At 34.7% G+C, this 19,688-nt stretch overlaps 1 protein-coding gene across 1 annotated transcript in view; it reads left to right on the top strand.

The window, feature by feature from the left end:
• Positions 1–19,688, top strand: part of LOC126893446 (histone-lysine N-methyltransferase trithorax) — an 83,549-nt gene that overhangs the window by 563 nt on the left and 63,298 nt on the right. Inside the window, exons 2-3 of the mRNA XM_050663648.1 lie at positions 155–765; positions 12,557–13,373. Coding sequence (XP_050519605.1) covers positions 155–765; positions 12,557–13,373 — 1,428 coding nt within the window. The remainder of the gene's footprint in view (positions 1–154; positions 766–12,556; positions 13,374–19,688) is intronic.

The following is a 19,688-nucleotide window of genomic DNA, read 5'->3' as shown; positions in this document are numbered from 1 at the left end:
AATATTCAGTTATGCTGACTAAGGTTTTTTTCTTTAATATGAATATTTTCAACAAAATAAATGTAAATAAAATAGATGTGATTGGTTTAAATTCTGGTTATGACATGGCCTAGTTTGTTTTGATTGGTTAAAAATTTATATTTTTTGTTTTTAGGATGAAGACTTGACTGAAAGTGATAGTGAAAGTGCACCCCCTGAAAATGCTTTGAAAAAAAGCGTTTCAATCCGAAGAAGACTGACTAGGAAGAGGAACTTAAATTCCTCGTTAAGAAATAAAAATGTAACGAAACGGACATTGTTGTCAAAAATGTGCACGAAAAGTTCTGTAAAAACGAAATTAAAATCAACCTTGAATCAAAAAGCAGTCCACACTTGTAATGGATCGTGTTGCAATAAAGTGTCAAAAGAAACAACTAATCTTGTTGGGAAATTTGTGTTGCCAACGAGAAGCGTTCATTCTTCGAGGGTAATAAAACCAAACAAAAGATTTATTAGTGATATCAACGAAGCAGTAACTTTGAAAAAGAAGGTCTCAATTGTTAAAAGACATTGTGTGAAACAGGAAGATGATAAGGCTAAGTTTTTGGAATCTGGCAGCTTAAATGGTGATAAAACAACTTTTACAAACGGACATAGGGTAGTATTAAGACAGGCCAGGCTTAAAATTCCCAATCAGATAGGATTACAAGGCCCCTTTTCAACGAAACCTAATTCATCTCCAGGTGCAGTTACGTGTGGTGTGTGTGGAGCAATTAGATTCTACAGGTATGCTACATTTATATTTTTAGTTTAGTTAGTAAAATGCATTGTTTTTAATTTTTTGTTAGTCACTGTTGATTAAGTTTCTTTACAATGTTATCTACTGTTTTATTGGTATGAATCGTGTATTCAGATGACAAATATTTAACAATCTTAAAAAAGTAACCCAGTTTATGTTCTTAGTGAAATGACAAACTAGTTTTCGAAGAATAACCCCCTAGTACTAGATCTGGCGTATTTCTTTCCAGTACTACTCATCATTCTCTTTGTCTTATCCCTACGCGGGGTTGGCTTCCCTAATTGCATTTCTTCACACAATTCTATCTTGGGTCATATCAATGTTAATCCCCTTTACCAACATGTCCTGCCTTATCGTCTCCCCCCAGGTCTTCTTTGGTCTTCCTCTCCTACTCCTTCCAGGAATATGCACTTCAGCTATTCTTTGTATTGGGTGATTAACGTCTCGATGTTGAACATGACCAAACCATCTTAACCTATGCTCTCTCATTTTGGCATCAATTGGTGCCACACCTAGACTTCCCCTAATATACTCCTTTCTAATTTTATCCTTCTTTGTCACTCCACTCATCCATCTAAGCATTCTCATTTCCGCCACATGCATTCGTTGTTCCTCTTTCTTTTTCACTGCCCAACAATCAGTTCCGTGCATCATAGCCGGTCTTATGGCTGTTTCATAGAATTTTCCCTTCAGCTTCCTTGGAATTTTTCTGTCACACAACACACCACTCACTTCTTTCCACTTCATCCATCCAGCCCTAATTCTACTGCATGCATCTCCATCTATTTCTCCATTACTCTGTAGTACTGATCCTAGGTACTTAAAACTATTGCTTTTCACAATCATGTCACCATCCAAAGATACCATTTTATTTGTAGTAACTCCATCTTTAAATGAACATTCCAAATACTCTGTTTTTGTCCTACTAAGTTTAAACCTTTTTCCTCCAGAGCTTGTCTCCACTGCTCCAGTTTTTGTCTTAAGTCTCTTTCACTATTTCCTATTAACACTACATCATCAGCATACATTAGGCACCATGGAATACTACCCTGTAGTTTCGCTGTTATCTGGTCCAAAACTAATGAGAATAAATAGGGACTAAGCACAGAGCCTTGGTGCAATCCTACTTTCACATGAAATTTATCAGTCTCTCCCACACCTGTCCTAACACTAGTCGTTACTCCCTTATACATATCCCTCACAATCTTTACATATTCACCAGGGATTCCTTTCTTATTGAGTGCCCACCACAGAATCTCTCAAGGAACTCTATCATATGCTTTCTCAAGATCAGTGAATACCATATGAGCATTTGTTTCTTTACTCCTGTATTTTTCCATCAACTGCCTTATAATGAAAATTGCATCTGTTGTTGATCTGTCCTGCATAAAGCCAAATTGATTGTCGGATATTTCTGTCTCTTCACGTATCGGTCTATCAATTACTCTTTCCCATATTTTCATGGTGTGGCTAAGCAGTTTTATAGCCCTGTAGTTTGTACATTGTTGTATATCTCCCTTGTTTTTGTAAACAGGTACCAGTATACTGCTTCTCCATTCGTCTGGCATTTGTCCAACTTCCATAATTCTATTAAATAGGCCTGCTAGTCACCTTGTTCCTGTCTCTTCCAATGCTCTCCATACTTCCCCAGGAATATCATCTGGTCCTACCGCTTTTCCTTTCTTTATTTTTTGAAGCGCTTGAGCCACTTCCTCGTTTGTTATTTTGGTGACCATTACTGCTACTGTCTCCGTTGACTCTACAGGCTGTCTGTCAAATTCTTCATTTAATAAGCTGTCAAAGTACTTTCTCCATCTCTTTTTGACATCCCTTTCGTGAACTAGTATTTTATTATTTTCATCTCGGATACATTTCTCTCCAGTACTACTATCTTTACAAATTTTATTATTTCAAAAGTAATAATATTACAGTATTGCAATAATTGTAAATACCTATATAATAAAAAACCTTGTTTATATCCTATTTCACAAGGCAGATTAGCTTTAGATGAACAGTCCTCTAGTTCTAGATGTGCTATATTTTTTCCAGTTCATCTGACTCTTCTATAAATTCCGTTTCTCAATCTGAGGTTGGATATCATCATCTATCTTCCCTAGAATATTTAAATTTTTCAACCACAATACTCCCTTTGTTTCTTCCTATACTCCTTCCTCCTCATATCTTTCCCTATATTATCAATCTTAGCATTTCATATCACTGTCCCCTCATTACGTGTCACAGATATTGTAACTTTCTTCTTTTTATTATGTTTATTATTTCATTTTTCTTTGCCCATTTCTAGCAATACTTCCGTGTTTGTTTTCTTTTGTGTCCTTGCTATTCTAAGCATCCTTCTGTAACAGTACATTTCAAATAACTGTAGCTTATTTATGTGTTCTTGCTTTAGTGTCCATATTGTAGTATTGAAAACATGTAACATCTCACAGCTCTTACTCTCAGTTCTATTCTTTATCGTGCAGATCTTTATTGTAGAGAATTGTTTTTATTTTTACAAATGCATTTCTAGCCATTTCTAGCCTGACCGTTATTATGGTTTTTATGTTTCAAAAGTGTTAGTATGTGTAGTAATGATCCATTTATAAGTGAAATAGGCTTTTTGATGTCCTACGTCAGAAGGCTTATTAATTTTAGAAGAAAGACTCCTAATACTATATCAGCTGTATTTCTTTTCTGTTCTGTAGTACATATTTATATATATACATTAGCACTTCGAGCCAAGCAGGCTCATGGTTTGGTTTACAATCTTCCTCCATCCTTGCTTGTTCTTCGCTTTTTCTTTCCAATTGGTTGCATTGAGATACCTCAGGTCATCATTAACTTCATGGCTCCATCTGGTCCTAGGTCTTCCTTTTCTCTTTTTACCACCTATTGTAGAGCTTAACATGATTTTGGGCATTCTAACTTGGGCCATTCTTTGGACATGTCCTAACCATCTAAGTCTTTGTGATCTTACAACTGCAATTATATTAGGCTCCTTATACAATTCTTCTAACTCCTTGTTTGTTCTTCGTGTCCACTGATTGTTGATTATTTTTCCCCCAAAATCCTTCTAAGTATTTTTCTTTCCCATACTTGTAACATTGATTGCTCGGTTTTTGTCATAGTCTAGGTTTCTGAGGCATACGTAACTATTGGTCATATCACAGTTTTATACGTTCTTAATTTAGCTGCTTTGGATATATTTTTGCTTCTGAGTATTCTATTGAGTGCATACATGCAACGATTCCCTGACATTAGTCTTTTGTGTATTTCATCCCGGATATTTGGTTTACTAGAAAATAAGGTCCCTAAATATTCAAATCTCTCTACCTTTTCAAATTTATACATTGTTCCTTCATTCGTTGTTATCATTAAATATTGCCCTTGTTCAAATTTTTTGTCGTCCATTCCATGTACTTAGTTTTTGTTTCATTTATATAAAGTCCTTTTTCTCGAGCTGCCTTTTCTAGTCGTTCTACTACCTCTTTTAATTGTTCCTTGCTTCTGGATAGAATTACTACATCATCCGCGAATGCCAAACATTGATGTTTTTATGATATATATGTCCTGATCTGTTAATATTAGCCTCTTTTATTATCATTTCCAATACTACATTAAATAGCAGTGATGACAACGGATCCCCTTGTCGTACTCCTTCTTTCACTTCGAAATTTTCTGTTAGTTTGTTATTTACTTTTACTTTATTTTCTGTTTTCGTAAGTGTAAGCTTTATCATTCTTATTATTTTTGGTGAAACTTCTAGATTTTTTAACGCTTTATATATTTCTTTTCTTTTTATTCTATCAAAAGCTTGCTTAAAATCTAAGAAGAGTGCCATTGTTGGTTTATTATATTCATAGCTCTCAGCTTGTATTTCTCTTAAAGTAAAGATGTTGTCTATAGTACTTCTCCCTTTTCTAAAGCCACACTGGTATTCACCTATGCTATTGTTAAGACTTCTTGCTAGCTTGTTTTTGATGTGGACTGCTAATATCTTATATATTACATTTAATAGTGCCATGCCCCTATAATTTTGACATTCTGCTTTGTCCCCCTTTTTATAAAGAGGACATATCACTGCTTGCTTCCACTCCATTGGTAGTTCTTCCTTTTCCCATATGTTTTTTAGTAATTTGTGTATTTTGTCTGTCAGCTGCGCTCCTCCATATTTTAACATTTCCGCTGTTATAGAATCACTTCCAGGACATTACTAGTTCTTTAGATTCTTAATAATAATTTCAACTTCATTTAGGGATGGTGCTAGATCTTCCGTACTGTCTCTTTGCATATTCATTATTTCGTCTGTGTATCCTTCATTATCGTGATTTATGTGTTCTTCATTTCCATCATCTGTGTCTTCTTCATTGTGATTATTTGTTAACTCCCCGTTTAACAATTCATCAAAATATTGTTTCCATCGTTTTAATATTTCTTGGTCATCAAATATCATTTTTCCTTCTTTATCTTTGTAATAAATGGGCTGTGGTTTATATTCTCTTCTTTGATTTTTAATGCCTTGATATAAATTTCTAATAAGATTATTTTTGTAATTCTCTTCAATGTCTTTCAACTAATCTTCGTAAAATTTTCTCTTTTTATTTCGTAAAATTGTGCTGGTTTTTCTTCTTTGGTCTATGTGAAGTGTTTCCGCTGTTTTTGATTTCAGTCTTAGACTTTCTAATCGTAGCTTGTTCCGTTTCTCTATCTCTAGTTTGCATTCATCGTCGAACCATGCCTTTTGTTGTTTCTTGATTGGCTTGTCAGTATCATCTTCTACGGCTTTTAAAGTATTTTTAATTAAGTCCCATGTTTGTTCTACATTGTCATTTTCTGTAATAAGTTCCAGTTTCTTGTTAAGTGCCAACTGGTATACCTTTTTTTCTTCTTCTGTTTGTAACCTGACTAGCTTATTCATCATGCGTTTTTCTCTGTTTCTGTTTCTATTTATAGGTATTATTTGGTTCATTTTTATTCCCACTAAAAAGTGGTCTGAATCTATATCTGGCCCTCTATATGAACGTATATGCATTATGCTTTTTTCTACATGCTTCTCTATTAAAACATGGTCTATTTGGTTTACCTTTTGACCATCCGGCGATCTCCAAGTGCCCTTGTATATTTCCTTTCTCTGGAAGTAGGTACTTTTTATTAAAAGGTTTTTTTCTCTTGCAAAGTCGATGAGCATGTGTCCATTTTGATTCGTTGCTGGATGCAAGCTGTATTTTCCTATAGTAGGCATAAATATGTCCTCTCTACCTATTTTGGCATTGACAGTACATATTTACAAGTTGGTTTAATGTTTCAAAAGTGTTAGTGTGTGTAGTAATGTTCTAGTTGTATTTTGGCATCATAAGATCATAACCCTTAGACTTTGGCATCATAATCAAGAGAATTCAGACTTCTGTTGTGTCCTTCTCCTCCATTGTCTTACATTCATAGTATTTAGGTCATCTTACATGTCATGTAACCATCTAGTTTGGGTCTTCCTTCTATTTCATCTTCCTAGTAGCTTCCATTATAATATTTTTTTCGTTGTTTTTGTATCATCTTGTCTCTGGACATATTTATCCTAGCCTTGACAGTCTTTGACTTTTGACAAATCTTACAGTATTGTACCCTACCCTATCCTTCATTTAATTCATTAATCTTGCTGTTTCTCCAGATTCTAAATGTGTCATCTTCCTCTTGCCCCAGGCTATATACTTTTCTCAGGATTTTTTCTCTCAAATGTCTCGAGTTGCACTTCATCTTTTTTTATCATTGCCCTGATCTCAGAACCATCTAGGTTACTCATCATCAAGGCCTTTTATTCCGGATGGAATGTTTGCTGCTCTTATTTAGAGTTCTCTGATTCGCTTATTGCGGTGAATCACTACGCATTCATCTTGTGTGGTGTCAAAGGTTATTGTATGATTTGGCTTTCGTTACAATTTTCTTCCACTCATTTCGATATGCTCTTAGTTCCCTCCAATTTCTCACTTTCAGGATTTTGACACCTCTCATGACCTGGTCCTCTCATCCCTATCTGGGTCTTCCTTTGGTCTTTCAGTTTCTGGCTTATATCTGGGGATCTTCTTAAGCAGTAGTTCGTTTTTCTTCTTTCTATGTATCCCAGCCATCTCAGTCTCTTCACTTTAATAAATCTAGGTTACATAGGTTACTACTAGTCTAATTAACACATTCCGTGCAGATGGCATACCTGTGAGCCACATGATGCCTTCACCAATGTGCAGACAGCATACATGTATGCCATTGGTTATACACATTTATAATATGTGTTTTTTTTTGTCCATTCAGAGTATAAGTCTTAGGATCAGACATCTGCACGCAATGTGTTAATGTTCTGTAGATCAGGAGTCACCAATTAGCAGACCGCAGTCCACATTCGGACTGTGAGCTAGTTTTGTGCGGACCGTCAATAAATTCAGAATATACCTAGTGTTTGGCAATTTTGAAAATGTTTGGCCATGAAATTGTGTTCTATGTTTGACTCAACTTATGTGTGCGAAGCCGCTTTATCAAGAATGAACTTTATTAAAAATCGGTAGAGATCTCACTTAACAGATGAATATCTCAACTCCCTAATGAGAATCAGTTGCACTAAACTCACTCCAAACTTCAGACAGGTTGTACATAAAAAAATGTCATTGTTCTCTCTGATATTTTAATTTTGTAAAGAGTTTTCCCCCTTATTGTTATACTTACTAATCATTAATTTTGAAATTAAGTACGCTGTAATATAAAATTGTCATTGCATTTTTTTATATTCATTACATCTCTACTAATTTTGAGATTTAATAAGTTGGCAACAAACACCTTACATTGAAACCAATGTAGAAAAGATAACAATGTTAATTAGCATTTTGTACTATGATTATTTATTTTAAATTCCCCAGTTTTCTTTCTACAAAATTGAAGATGTCTATAAACTTCATTAGCATTCAAAATATAAATTCCTAATTTTTAAAATATTCTCAGTAACAATTTACAATACTGCTGTTTTCAAAATATACTGATAATAATCAAAACAATACACAATGAATTTATATTTTATTTATTGTACCAGGAAAACTTACAGAAAAGTATACAGTAACCAAAAACAATCGATATTATTAGTTTTCCTTTCCATATTAGTCCATGTGTGAGGCCACTTTCGTATGAAAAATGTTTCTGACTCGATTTCTTTGCGGATTCCTGTTCAAAAATGTCCCCTTTAAACAAATCAGAAGGGTGCCAGGTGAAACAATTTTTAAGCAAATTCAAAATTACTGTTTTGCCTAGAAAAATGTATTTTTAGGTTTCTTGGGTAATTATAAACAATAGAGGTCTCTTGTCATATTTCTGAAAAGTGAATAATTTTCGAGTTATAAGCGATTTAAAATCTGAAAAATGCGAAATTATGCATTTGCGATGCTTGAAAACACAAATCTTTTAAGATGACCCAAAAATGCTAAAAACATATTTTCGCGGGCAAAAAGGTGATGTTTTGAATTTGTTAAAAAAATATTAAACAATTTCTACCCAAAAATTTCGCCCGTCACCCTTCTGATTTGTTTATAGGGGATATTTTTAAACAAGAATCCACAAAAAAACCGAATCAAAACAGTCACACACAGGCAGCATAAATCCGGACCCCAGAAGTGTCATAGGTTTTCAAAATGGACCCTCAGGGAAACTAATTGGGGACCCCTGCTGTAGATAGTCATTTTGATTCTTTGTCTAATAATTTTATTGTCATCAATCTTTTAATACAGTATGTAAGATTCTCACTGGAAATATGTGTAAGATGAAGAAAGAGACCTAGTAAGTACTAAATCTGCTATATTTCTTAACTGTTCTTTTTCAGTCTTCAAAAATTGTTCTAATGTTTCGTTTCACATAGATAGTATTTAAGTATTGCTGGAGTTGTAAGCAAATAAATTTGAAAATATTCTGTGTATATCATAGTACTGGTACTAGATATATGTAAGAGCTTTAAATATGAGCTTTAGTCTTTTGCCATTTTATGTATGGTCTTTATTTACTCTAATACAGGAATCCCAAGCAGGTGTATGATCATCAATAGCATTACAACTCTTCGTGAGTCTTTGCCTTGTTCACTGTTGCCTTCCATGTTTGTCAATCCTACTCCACTATTTCCTATTTATCTCACTCCCATTTTATGCAGATCCACTCTTACTGCCTCTCCACCTCCTTCTAGGCGGTCATACAGATCTTCCATCTGGTCTTTCCCAAAACACAATGTGTACAAGTTGATTGTTATTACTGCATTATCACATGTCCTGCCCATATTGTCTATTGGCCTTTACACATCTCACCAGATTCTCCTTTATTACTGCATTATCACATGTCCTGCCCATATCGACGCTCGCAAATAAGAACATCGTAACTCGATTTTTTGCAAAAATGAGTTAAGATCGTTTTTCTATATAAAAATGCATGCTTTTTCAGGTAAAATAAAAATTAAAAATGTTTTTTCAAAAAAATACATTTTTTTGAAAAAAGTTGTTATATCGTATCTTATTTCGTGGTAAACTGACCCTAATATTAACGTAACTTGATTTACCACCTTACGGCATTACATACAAAGCAAATAATTTTGTCGTATCTAGAGTTACAAGAAATTTATCAACAATATTACTCATGTACTTTTATCGTAAGTACATACTTACATACTTACGATAATATTGTAGCTCTAGAGTTAAATCGTTTTATCGTATGTAGGAATAAGATTAAACATTTTTGTTTTACCCAGTGCTGATCGCATCGAAACTTGATATACGATGTTATTACGCCTACATTTCTGCGACTCACAGTTTCTGTAGACAAGCTGAGACAAGTTACGATGCGAATACGCACTAGTTCCGATAATATTAGTCTTTGTTTACAAATATCTAGTAAATACACGGTATTTAATTGTCTGTGTAGTTTTTTCTTTTTAAACTAGGTATAAAAGAACAGGCCTTAAAAGTTTTTTTTATTCCACATTGAAACTGAAATTCAACAGCAAACCTTATTTGATGATTTTACTGTTGAAAAGGAGTCCAGTTTGTCCTTAAGTGCGGGTCCATCGGAGATTTTGGAAAGTGCGAATGAGATGGATCAGTCCCAAATGAATATAGCAAAGACCCCCGGTAGAGAAAGATACAGACAACCACAGAACTGGAAAGTTCAAGAAGCAAAAAGAAAAAGAAATTCGGGCCAAGAGTATGTCTCGTACTCTACAAAGAAAACAGTAAAACCTAGCAAATAAAAAAAAGTTGTGAAAAGAAAAATTGTAGAACGAAATTCTACACAAAAATTTCGGAAGATCAAAGAACTATTTTTCAAAAATTTTGGGCTCTGGGTAATCAAAACAGGCACATGGACTTTTTAGCAAAACATGTAACGAGAGAACAAAAAAAAGTAGAGACTATTAGAAATACAAATTCTCGGCGTCAGTTTACAATGAAATAAATATTTCTTAACATTTGGAGAATCGAGCGTTAAAGTTTGCACACAATTTTTTTTCAACACCCTTGACATTAGTGACATTTGAGTACAAACTGTCATGGCCAAACTTGAAAAAAATGAATTTGGAATAGGAAGTCCAGACAGTAGAGGCAAATTTACTAGTAAAGATCCGAAAGTAGAAAAAATAGAAAATTTATAAGAGAACATATAGAGTCTCTGCCCACAACTGAGTCCCACTACATTCGTAAGGACTCAAAACGTCAATACCTACAAGTTGATATCCAGTCTTTAGCCCAAATGTATAGATTGTGCATTGACTGGGCCAGAGATAAAAAAATTCCTATTGCTACTTGCAGGCAGTATAGATGTTTTTGAACATGACTTTAACATAGGATTCTTTGTACCTAAAAAAGATCAATGTGACATATGTGACAAATTTTTATTTTCAGATAGTAACAAAGCAGAAGAATTAGAGACAGAGAAAAGAAAACATCAAGAAAATAAAGAAGCTGTACGAAAATTAAAAGACAACGACCAGCAGCATGCAAAAGGGGACAAATCATTCAACGTGACTTCTTACGATTTACAGAAGATTTTAGTAACCCCCTACAAAGATGTCAGTATTTTTTATAAACTAAAATATAGCACCTACAATTTAACCCTATTTGACATAGGTAATAATCAGGGGCATTGTTACATCTGGCACGAAACAATTGCAAAGCTGGGAGCGAACGAAATTGGAAGTTTTGTACTGGATTATATAAAACACAAAATTCAAGATGGAGTTAATACGTTTGTATTCTACACAGACAATTGCGCCGGACAAAATCGAAATCGTTTTGTTTATGCAATGTATGTATATGCTGCGGAAAAATATAAAGTTTCTATAATCCACCGTTTTTTAGAAAAAGGGCAGACCCAAAATGAGGGACACAGTGTACATGCATTAATAGAGCGACAAAAAAAGGTATAGTCGTATTATATACTCCTGACCAATGGATTATGCCTATTAAGATGGCAAAGGTCACTGGAGAACCTTATAACGTAATAGAAGTTAACCAAGATATTGTATATGATTTGAAACAGTTAGTAACAAATGATAGAAATTGGAAGACTGATGAAAGCGGAAAAAGCGTTAGATGGAATGATGTAAGGGAAATATAAGTCTCTAGTGAAGAACCGTTAAAAATAAAAATAAAATATGACTTTATAGATGAAAATGAAAAATGTATTTTAGACTTAAACAAGAGAAGCAATACAAGAATAAAGAAGCTTTTAATATGTCGACCTAAAAATTTAGTCAAAGCCTCTAAAAACTTGATTCCCAATTCAAAAAAAAAATATGATCACTTGCAATACCTATGCAAGCACGGAGTTCCTGAAATGTATCAAAACTTTTACAAAAATCTTCCCCATCAAATACATATCCAAGAAGATGTAGATGATGAAGAAAACTAATTACATTTACATTGTAATGTACATATTTCTTTTCCAAAATCAGTTTTTTATGTTTTTAAACAATAGTTTTTCTACCTTCAAATCTTAAAGTAATCAAAATAATGAATAACTATTGTCAAATTTATCTTTGTCTTCTTTTGTGTATCTTTAGATACGATGTTAGTGACTTCAGAAATAGCAAGTAGTTGCATCGTATCTTCACATACGATATAAGTAATTTAAAAAAGAGAAACTGTTATATTGTATCTCTTGATAAGATATTAGCTGCTTCAAAATAAGTAAATATTTACATCGTATGTTTTTTTAAGGTAAAATTTACAAATATTTATGTATTTTTTTAATTTCTTAATTAATAGACATATAGAGACGAATCCCCTTTTAGCTCTAGCCAAAATTTACGTTTAAATCAATAAAAACTTAGTTTGTATCGATGAAAAACCTAAAAAACTTTGAACTCGTTTTCTGAAAAGTTGTGATTTATGAGTTACGATGTTCTTATTTGCGAGCGTCGATATTGTCTATTGGCCTTTACACATCTCACCAGATTCTCCTTTGTCTCTCCGAAGAGACACTCCAACTCATTGTGTCTGTACCTTGATTCGTTTACCATGCTATTTCTGCAAGGGTCATATATCACTCAAAGGATTTTAAGTTCCCACATCAGAAATTTATTTATTTCTCTTTTCGTTAGTATCCATGTTTCACTTTCATATGCAACTGTGAATGAAGTAGATAGGTACGTGTGTGAATCATTTTAATAAGTAAAAACATTATTATGGGATAAAGATGTATTTTTGTGGTAGTTTGAAAACATTTGTGGAATAATCAGGAAAGTTTTTGTTACATTTTATGTATTTTTTTATCTAGATTTATCAAGCAAGCTAGAAAGTTCAACATTTATAGCTGCGAATCATGTAGAAAATTTATTGCACGGATGATAAAAAGACAAGCATGTGGAAACGAAAATAATCAAATAACTTTGGTGTGTAATAAAGGGCAAGGGAATTGCCTTTTACCTCCCGTAGTAAGAAACCAGCAATGGAAGTTAAACAAGTGTACTTATAGGGCAAAATGCTCAGCTTGTTGGCTTAAATTGTGTGTTCGTGCATTCTACTTACCGCCCTCTCTAAAACAAGGCCTTAGTTTGATGTTGCCAAAATATATGCAAGGTTTGGACGTTTCTTTAAGTAACACTCAATCCCCATCATTATGGCAAGCAAACGTAGAAACAAAATTGGTAATAGAAAAGCCACAAGAAGCAACCATGAAGAAAAGGCCTGTGAGGTCCAAGAATCCGAAATCTCAAGTTATAGCTGTTCCCTCTGGTACTAACTCTGATATTAAGAGACAGAAAATTGATTTAAAAGGGCCCAGAGTGAAACACGTTTGTCGTAGTGCTTCAATAGTATTAGGGCAGCCATTTGCCATTTTTCCCGAAGGTGAAAAGAAATGTGATAATCAGGAACAAGAAAATGATATTAAAATAGCTGAGGACAAGACAGCTAGTGATAAAAGCATAAATGAAGTTAAAAGTACTGTTTTCTGGAAAAATGATTCAATACCTAGTGAACCAGAGTCCAGTTGCAGTGATGGGTCTTCTAAAAACAGCTCCAGTGAATCTGCCGACTTTACCAAGAGGGAAAGGCTATTAAGAAATGTCTCCACTTTGCAAAGTTCTATACAGGTATGTACCTACTTTTTCCTAATTGTTATTTTTACTTATTAAAAATTATGATATTCAGCCCTATGATGTATCAAACCCATTATAAATAATGTGTACACATTAGGTTACCATAAGGTTTGATTATAACAGCCTGTATAACGTGTTGCCAAAAATTAGATGTGGTGTATCATGTTTTTAACGTGCACATTATCTAGCATGTTATTTTCAAAACGGTAAAGTATCGTCTTGCGCGACAAGAATAACAGTATACAGAAATGGAATAAGTTAGAGGAAGACAGACATAAATATGCAGCTTGCAGCGAAGACAAGATGTTATTGGAAATTCCCGGTCCTCGGTCCCTGAGGTGTTCTTTCTATTGTGCATTTTATTTAATTTTTGCTTGTCGTGTTGTTATGTTATAAAATGGCTCAACAAGGATTGAAATAACCTACAAAACGAACATTCAAATGGATTTACCCAATCTGGCCAAACTGGTCTCTGTCATGTTTTCTTCATTTATATGAATAAAATGTTTTTGATTACAAATAACATAACCTCCAAAAATAATACACTACAGTAGAGCGTCGATTATCCGAATGGCGATCAACCGAACGCCCACTTATCCGAACTCCTGACTTGCCATGTAAAAACTCGATTGAAAATACCTAAACATAAGCGTATTGTCCTTTCTATGAAAAATAAACACGAGATTTACAAACGGTCAGAGTGAGGTGAACATGTAAAGAATTTATCTAATGAATACAAAGTTGGTAGGCTGGTAAGGCGGATAAAAAAACAAAAGACGGACATAAGTAACTTTATGTTCCGGCTTAATTCTTCTGACGGATCCACAAATCGTAATACGATAAAACTTGCCTTAAATACAGATTTAGATGATGCTGTATATAAGCGGTTTACTCAAAACTTCCCGGGGAGAGCCTGTTTCTCCTCCCAAGATTCCAGTGAGTTTTAGCTTTGTTGCATATAGTTTGTGACGGCAAACTGACACCGAAAATCAAATTTCATATTTTTTAATGCATTCTGAAATACTTTGTCAGACACATGGTTAAAAAACAAGTAATCCTGCCGCTCATAAACAGGTAGGATTGCTTCGGCAGAAGAAAATTATTCGTATTTATCAGTAAAGATAAACATGTATCATGTATGTATGTAAATAATGCTTTCATTCGCCTATGGATAAATAGTATTCCTAAATCAATACAGTTCGATCATCCAATAAAATCGATTTTCTGAACACCCCTGTCCTCCAATTAGTTCGGATAATCGACGCTCTACTGTATTTATAAAAGATAACTTTAACAAACCTTCTAATAGCATCAAATTTTAATCACCCGACGTTTACAATCTGACAAAATTCTGGACTAAATTGTCCATTTTTTATATTTATTCATTCTTTTTACCACCCGTTATTTTATAACAAGAGGTTAAATAGGTCTCGTTAAAATGAACCTGTTATGTTATCAGATAACGTTTTTGAGAAACGTTATTTATCATACATCACATCAATTTGTAGAATTTAACGTAAATGCAGGATAACGTGCACGGTATTTATAACGTGTTTGATACATCACAGGGCTGATTGCATTGAAAAATTTTAGCCTACTGTAAAAGCTGAAGTATTTTATGTATCATCCCCTCTTAATTACTGTCATCTACTATCTATTGTTTTAATTTACATCTTAGTAGATTTGCTGGTATAATCATGCATTTTGTCTTTTGTGAAAATTACCATGTTAAAATCTTCCCATTGATTGTCTTCCTTTTGTGGAACTGTACTTGCTATTCTATTTGTTGTCATTCGTTCCATTCGACTCTTCTGTTTCTTACCTAGTTATTAATGTTCTGCACCTTGCATCTCTGTCATATATCTGTACTTCTAGCTCTGTCCCATTGTGTCTTCATCATCATTTGGCTCTACAACTCTATGTGAGTCTTGGCCGCGTTTACTATTTCCCTCCATTGTTGTCGGTCCTGAGCAGCTATTTCCCATTGCTGTACTCCCATTTTGCGTAGATCGCTGGCTACTGCGTCCTTCCATCTCTTTCTTGGGCGACCAACTGACCTTTTTCCATCGGGCCTTTCCCAGAATGTGGCGTTTAGAAGTCTTTCGTCACTTGATCTTAGTACGTGACCCGCCCATCGTATTCTGTTTGATTTAATGTAGCGTACTATGTTTTCATCTCCGTATATTGTCTGGAGTTCATCATTGTGTCTTCTTCTCCATTCTCCTGTTGTCTCTTCTCTGCAAGGCCCATAGATAGTCCGCAGTATCTTTCTTTCAAGTACCAGTAATTTTGTTGTTTCCCGCTGATTCAGAGTCCAGGTTTCGCTTCCGTACGTTATTGTGGGACGAATTATTGTCTTATATACTCTTATTTTTGCTGGTCTTGAGAGTATTTTTGATTTAAGTAGGTTCCTTAACGAGTAATATGCCCTGTTTCCTGCAATAATTCTGGCTGCCACGTCCTTTTCATAGTTATTTTCAGATGTTATGATCGCTCCCAAGTACTTAAATTCTTTGACGACTTCAAAATTGTATTCATTAATTGTTACGTTTTGTCTAACCCTTGGTCTTGGGTTCTTCGTAACCACCATGTACTTGGTCTTGTCCTCGTTGACCTTAAGACCAACTTCCTTGGCTCCGTTCTCGAATAGGGTGAAAACTTCTTTTGCATCTCTGGTGGATTGTGCAATTGTGTCCACGTCATCCGCAAAGGCTAATAGTATTTTTGATCCTTGGGCGGCAAATCCGTTCGTCAGTTGTGGCTGAGCTTTCCTTACTGCATGTTCCAGTGCGAAGTTAAACAGCAGGGGGGCGAGAGGATCTCCTTGTCTAAGTCCTGTGATTCTGATTCAACTCTGATTCGTGCGGAAGCGTTCTCCGTGCTCACCTTTGCCAATTGTACCAGTTTTCCAGGTACTCCCATTTCTACCATAGTCTCCCACAATGCTTCTCTGCTAACAGAATCGTAAGCTTGTTTGAAGTCCACGAAGATTTGGTGTACATCGCGGTTGAATTCCCAGTTTTTTTCCAACACCTGGCGTAGGACGAAGATCTGGTCTATAGTCGACCTTCCCGGTCTGAATCCGCTTTGGTAGTCGCCTATTATTTCCTCTGCGTATGGAGTTAATCTTCTAAACAGTATTATGGATATAATCTTGTATGTTGTATTAATTAACGATATTCCTCTATAGTTCCGACATATTTGTTTGTCTCCCTTCTTGTGAATAGGTATTATGTGTCTTACCTTGGATTTTTCTGTCTTATTTCATTCTTTAATTCAATAAGCTAGGTTGCAATTTTATTATCTTTAGTTTATTTGAGTTTTTGCCAAGTAATATAAACACAAAACAGTATAATATAGTTCCCATACTTTAATTTTAAAAGGAATGCTGATACAACAATAATACGAGGTCTGGCTATTAAATAACGAGACTGCTTATGAAAAAGAGTTGTATTTTAAAAATTATTCTACAATCGAATGCTCTCCTTCAATATATTCCACTTCCCTCGCCAAACACCATTCCATTCGTTTTTTGCATTGGTCAAAGCAATGCTGGAAGTTTTCTTTTGTTAGAGCTTTTAGGAGCTCCGCCGTTTTTCGCTTCATCTCTTCCATCGACTCGAACCGGATTCCTTTTAAGGCAGACTTGATCTTCGGAAACAGGAAAAAGTCACAGGGTGCTGCATCAGGCGAGCACGGCGGGGGTTCGAGCACTGGAATGCCTCTAGCGGCTAAATAACGCTTCACAGACAGCGCGTTATGGGCAGGTGTGCGTGCGTTGTTCTGGTGCAAGATCCACGACTTGTTTTTCCACAACTCCGGCCGTTTCTTACGAACTCGCTCTCGCAGCGTTGCCAAATCTTTCAAATAGTAAGTTTCGTTTACAGTTTGACCCTCTGGAACCCATTCAGTCATCACGATGCCGTTAATGTCGAAAAAACGATTAGCATGGCTTTAAATTTTGATTTCGACATCCTTGCTTTTTTAATTCTTGGCGATGCAGGAATTTTCCAGTGCATGGATTGTCGCTTAGTTTCAACATCGTATTTGAATATCCAGGTTTCATCGCCAGTGATGATGTTTTCCATTAATTCAGGCTCTTCGTGTAACCTCTCAAGAAAATCTGAGCAGATCTGTTGACGGACGAGCTTTTGGTCAGGGGTCAAATTTTTTGGGACCATCTTCTCACAGACTTTCTTCATGTTCAATTCGTCATGTAAAATTTTTCTGACAGTTTCTTTATCGGCGTTTACAGTCTCAGCATTCATCCGAATGCTTATACGACGATCCCCGCACTCAATTTCATTTATTTTGGTCACAGTTTGCGAAGTTGAAACAGAGACAGGTCGACCTGGACGTTGGTCATCTTCTGCGCTCTCTCGGCCTTCAGAAAACCGTTTATACCATTCGTAAACACGCGCACGAGCTAGAGAATTCTCACCATAGGCCTCTTTCAACAAATTATAGCACTCAGTCGGAGTTTTTTTAATTTAACGAGAAATTTCACATTAATCCGTTGCTCATGTTTTTCGTCACACATTGTTATCAGCACCAGAAAAAAACACGTTCTTTTCTAACCTCTACAGAAAAAATACTATTACAGCAACAAAAAAGTATTTTCGTACTGGAAGAGTAGACACTTCCAGCTATCCAATGCTGCATTCGTTTCCCACTCTTCCCCTCTAGGACGCCTTCTGCGCGCGCAGTCTCGTTATTTAATAGCCAGACCTCGTATATTTATTATGAAGAGAATGAATCGCCCTTGAATGAAATCACAAACAAAATGTGGCACTGTGAACTGCTAAATTCGGCAGTTTCAGCAACATTATTTTTTTTTATTTGCATTATTTTATTAGAAATTAATTCCATCCTAAAAATATGGTTTATGAAAATTATAGTAGGTTCCTAAAAAAACTGATACGACTCTTAGTAAGATTTGATCATTTTGAGCAGTGTATGATTGGTCTGACATTATATTATATTTATTATGACAGACAAATAATAAAATAAACAAACAAACAGCCATTTTTTGAGGTTGAAGTTATCGACAAATTTTAAGATTTGGCAGTGACAGTGACAGTATGTAAATAATAAGTATTTATCCTTTAAAATATAATAAACTAAATATAATTAAACTCATATTCATTATATCACACCTCATCAAAAGCTTTTTACAAGAACATAGTCAGCGATTTTGATATGGCTTAGAGCCAGACTACATCAAGATCGCCAATAAATCGTGCTGGTTATTGCCTTGCAGCGAGACCAAAACAAAAAGAAGAAGCAGAAGAAAGTACACTGCTCAATTTTCTACAAAATACGCTTTAAGAGTCGTATCAGTTTTTTTTGGAACCAGCTGTATATGTATATGTCTCATAAGACTACGTATTTCAATGTGCCTCCAGTAAGTTGTTGTTCCATCGTTTTCGTGGTCTTCCTATTAGGAACTGTCCCTCGCAATATTTACTATATTCTATGGCCCAGTTTTTCAGTGACCGGGTAAAATTTTGGTTAGCTAACCTAGTTAAAATTTTAACCAATATTTTAACCCTCATAGCGTTTTTCAGTGCTTAAACCAAGTTAAGAAAATCTCGGTTAGCTAACCACTTTTTTCTTCTGTTGGCAGCAGTAACTGTACTTGCGCATGTGCAATTCGAGAAATAATGATCAATTTGACAGAAAAATAAATAAAAAACAATTTCATAACCAAATTAAAAAAATTATTAATGCAGTATCAAGTTCGTAATCTTTATTTAGTTCATTCATAACGTCTGCCTAGGTTTCATAACAGAAGAGCATTATAATTAGACATTTTTAAAATACTACTGGTACAGATGTGTAAACATAGGTACCTGTTACAGTTATAAATACATATATTTAAATATATGTCCTTATAATTCCTTCCTATATAATAACAATAATAATTTATAATTTCGATAATAATATACAATAAATAATTTCCTTATAATAATAAGGAGGTAGAATACCTCCCGCGATAAAAACAAAATAACATAACCCAACTAATCTCTTCTGTCAGGCAGAATGTGTACTCAAAATAAACATCTGATGCATTCACTGCACCCATGCGCAAGCGTAACCGAAAAATTCTGAGTTAAACCATCTAACGAGGATCGGTTAAAATCTTGGTTAACTTAAAACGAGTTTAAACTCTAACCTAGTACTGAAAAACTGATTAACCATGAATATTTCGGTGACGGAAAAATAAATAGGTTAACCCAGCACTGAAAGACCGGCCCTATGTGTTGTCATTTGTCTTATATGATAGTTCCATTCTCCTCTTTTATTTCT

The sequence above is a fragment of the Diabrotica virgifera genome, chromosome 10 (assembly GCF_917563875.1).
Source record: "Diabrotica virgifera virgifera chromosome 10, PGI_DIABVI_V3a".
Lineage (NCBI taxonomy): Eukaryota > Metazoa > Arthropoda > Insecta > Coleoptera > Chrysomelidae > Diabrotica > Diabrotica virgifera.
Note: the sequence above shows the minus strand (reverse complement) of the source record. Positions and strands in the feature narration are given on the sequence as shown.